Here is a 3,108-nt window from a genome sequence, read left to right as displayed (position 1 = left end):
AATAACCAAACAAATGTTTTATTTGTGGGCTGAACTACGGAGCTCTGACTTCCTTATTGCACGTATGAGGATACGTAGGCACAAATTCCCAAATCTTTGGCGAGCATACTAACTTAAAACTTATTTTCTCCCCCACCTTATTTTTTCATCTCATTCCCGATAAAATGTAACATACAGATAAACAACATCCATACGCATTTGATACGAGCAAGTGGTTCCCATGGAGTATCATGGATGTGAGGGGTGCTAATACCTTCCTCTTGCATAACCGACTTCTGAATCCGCTCTTGGTTGCGAGACCATTCTCTCATTTGGGGTTTTATCGCTATTTTCCCTTTCTTTTGGAATAAATAAAATTCGGTGGCGACTCTGTATCTTTCGTGGCGCGACAATCACCCATATCTTCATCAACTTTAACACTATGTGATGCAATTTGTTTTTTTTTGTCACTTCACCATGCCACACGAACTTTGTGTAATTTTTGTATTCCTACATTTTTTTACAATGACTATACAAATTTATTTTATTGCCGGGAAGGCTTCTTTAGAAGAAATCAAGAAATTGGCGCACTCCATTCTCATACTCAACACTTAATATATTGGATTTCATCCAACGACGATCCATAATTACATACTTTATGAAAATAAAATAAAGATCCTACATAAATTAACACAACAATAACAACAATGAACATTCGACCTCAACCAAACAATAATATCATAGACGTGTAAATAATACATTATATGACAAAGCATTCACCTAAACACAAAATCACACTACTACAAATAATACATTATATGATAAAACATTCACCTTAGCCAACAAAAACTCGAGGTGTAAACCATAGACACATCACAATTTAGTTTTTAAAAAAATACTTATTCCATCGGTTGAGCTGGTAACCGAGGAGAAAAGTATTCATGGAACACGCCTTCGAATCCTACCAACTGCATTTTAGCATCTTTTAATTTTTTTTTAATTTTTTCATTACCCATTATCTCCGTTGAGATGACAACCGATGAGTAAAGTAATTAGAGGACATGCTTCGAATTCTAACAACTACATTTTAGAAACTTTTAATGATCCGCGTGAAACTGTTACTAACCATTCAGAAAGTGAATGAAACAACTTCCATCTTGGATGCAAAGTGCTGAAATGTAAATATAACATAATGAAAAATGATAATGAAAGCAATTGTGTGAAGTACAAAACCATTCCCTGGGATGAATTGCAAGAGTAGAAAAATATTTCAAGGTTGGTTTCTAAATGTAATATCTTCTCTAGTAATTCCTTGGTAAAAAAATTTAGTGTGTAGGAAAGCATTAAAGTAACTTATTAATGTTAGTTGTTGTTGTATCAAGTAAAATATTTAATATTGTTTTGATGTTGTTGTTGTTGTTGAGATTTAATGTTTAACGGTTCTATTGATTTTGTTTATTTGTTGTTGTTCTTGTTGTAGTTGAGATTTAGTGTTTAACGATATTGTTGATTTTGTTGTTGTTGTTGATGTTGTTGTTGATATTTAATGTTTAAAGCTTCTTTTGATTTTATTGTTGTTGTTGTTGTTTTTATTTTATTTTTTTTGTTGTTGAGATTTAATGCTTAAGGATTTTAATGATTTTGTTTTTGTTTTTGTTGTTGTTAGTGATGAGGAAAATTTAGAATTTCTCAACAAATTTGAAGCTTTGTAGATTAAAACGATAAAAATAGGTTAAAACTAAAATTTGTAAATAGGATTTTACTCTTCGAATATTAACTCCATCTGAGAGGAAAAGATGCGCGTTTTGAAAATCCAAAAAATATTGTTGTTGAAGATCAAACCCATGACAAGTTCAACTTTTCTCCTCAGTGAAACAATATCGGAAAGATAAACTGACGAATTTTCACGACATCCTTCGTTAACTCGCTTATTAAATCGAAATAAAATCTCGCTCCTTTTTTAGTAGTGATGCACTCAAACATTATTCCCGTAATAGCCAAACCACATAGAGAATATTTACATGGCACAATTCCATGGCCACTACTAGTTTCATATCTAAATAATACAGTTTCTAAATCATTTAGGAACAACCAACCAATAAAAACAAACAATTTTACACAGTTTTATCTTATGTTACTTTACTTTTATGTATTTTTAGTTTAGCAGTTATACATCCTCACAGCACCGGAATTAATATTGTTAGAAGTAGTTAAAAAATTCACAATAAAAAAGGAGAGTTCTTTCCTCAATACAATTACTTAAAGACGAGAAAATCACAGTTAAAAATTATTAGTCCTTCTTTGAAGTAACTTTAAAGTTTGACAAGTAAACTTTATAAATATTTAGCTGATTATATTATAGCTAATCAAGTGCTAGAAACTAAATCACCCATAATTGGATAGCCAATACCCATATATAGTACGTTTCTTTTACATTTTTTTAATGATAGTGATTGAAGCGCTGTTTATTCTTCCAATAAAGTTAGTTGCAGGAACATGTAATTTGCATGTGTTCCAAATAATCAAGCAAATTAAAGTATGTTAAACTCGGTTTGGCCTTAGTAGTGGAATGAGTGAACCCCTTAAATGGAGTGACATTACTTCATTGGTGGACCCCACTAGCTTTCCTCCGATGAACACTGCAGGGACAGGTGCATTCAAACCCAACTTTTTTAAAGCTTTCTCCATTTCTTTGCCTTCAGGGTCTTTGTCAATTTCATGAATCACAGGGAACACTCCGATTTCTTGAAACAGAAAGTTAACTGCATAACACAGACAACAAGAGCTCTTTGTGAATATCACCACCCCCTTTTCTGTAGTCAACCTCATCACCTTCTCCATCTTAATATGTATAACTGATTCCAAATAATTTCTAGAAAACTATATATTTATCTGAAACTTGAAGTTATTTAAAAGAGCAAGCATGGTAAGCTATTTATAGGGAGGTACAAATTTAGCTAGGTGTATGAATTGTTTATTCTTTTAACAAATTAAAGCGCATTCAAAAGAGGAATTGCTTTTTAGATGCCCAATAACTTTGGAGATATAATTAAGATACTTCTATTCCACTTTAGACTGAATACATTAAAAGAGATTATTTACAAATGCATATGCTGATATGTTTCAAAC

General features: G+C 31.8%; 1 protein-coding gene across 1 annotated transcript; it reads right to left on the bottom strand.

Moving 5' to 3' along the window:
• Positions 1–2,258: 2,258 nt before the first annotated feature.
• Positions 2,259–2,867, bottom strand: LOC127093088 (monothiol glutaredoxin-S11). Its single transcript, XM_051031987.1, has one exon. It carries the CDS (start codon positions 2,818–2,820, stop codon positions 2,521–2,523), a length of 300 nt encoding a protein of 99 aa, XP_050887944.1. The 5' UTR covers positions 2,821–2,867; the 3' UTR covers positions 2,259–2,520.
• Between the last annotated feature and the right edge of the window lie 241 nt (positions 2,868–3,108).

This window comes from Lathyrus oleraceus, chromosome 6 (assembly GCF_024323335.1).
Source record: "Lathyrus oleraceus cultivar Zhongwan6 chromosome 6, CAAS_Psat_ZW6_1.0, whole genome shotgun sequence".
In the NCBI taxonomy this organism is placed as follows: domain Eukaryota; kingdom Viridiplantae; phylum Streptophyta; class Magnoliopsida; order Fabales; family Fabaceae; genus Lathyrus; species Lathyrus oleraceus.
This window is presented reverse-complemented; position numbering and strand designations above follow the sequence as displayed.

What these genes read in the sequence shown, in the direction of transcription:
- LOC127093088 (XM_051031987.1), bottom strand. Translation starts at nt 2,820, where the DNA reads ATGGAGAAGGTGATGAGGTTGACTACAGAAAAGGGGGTGGTGATATTC.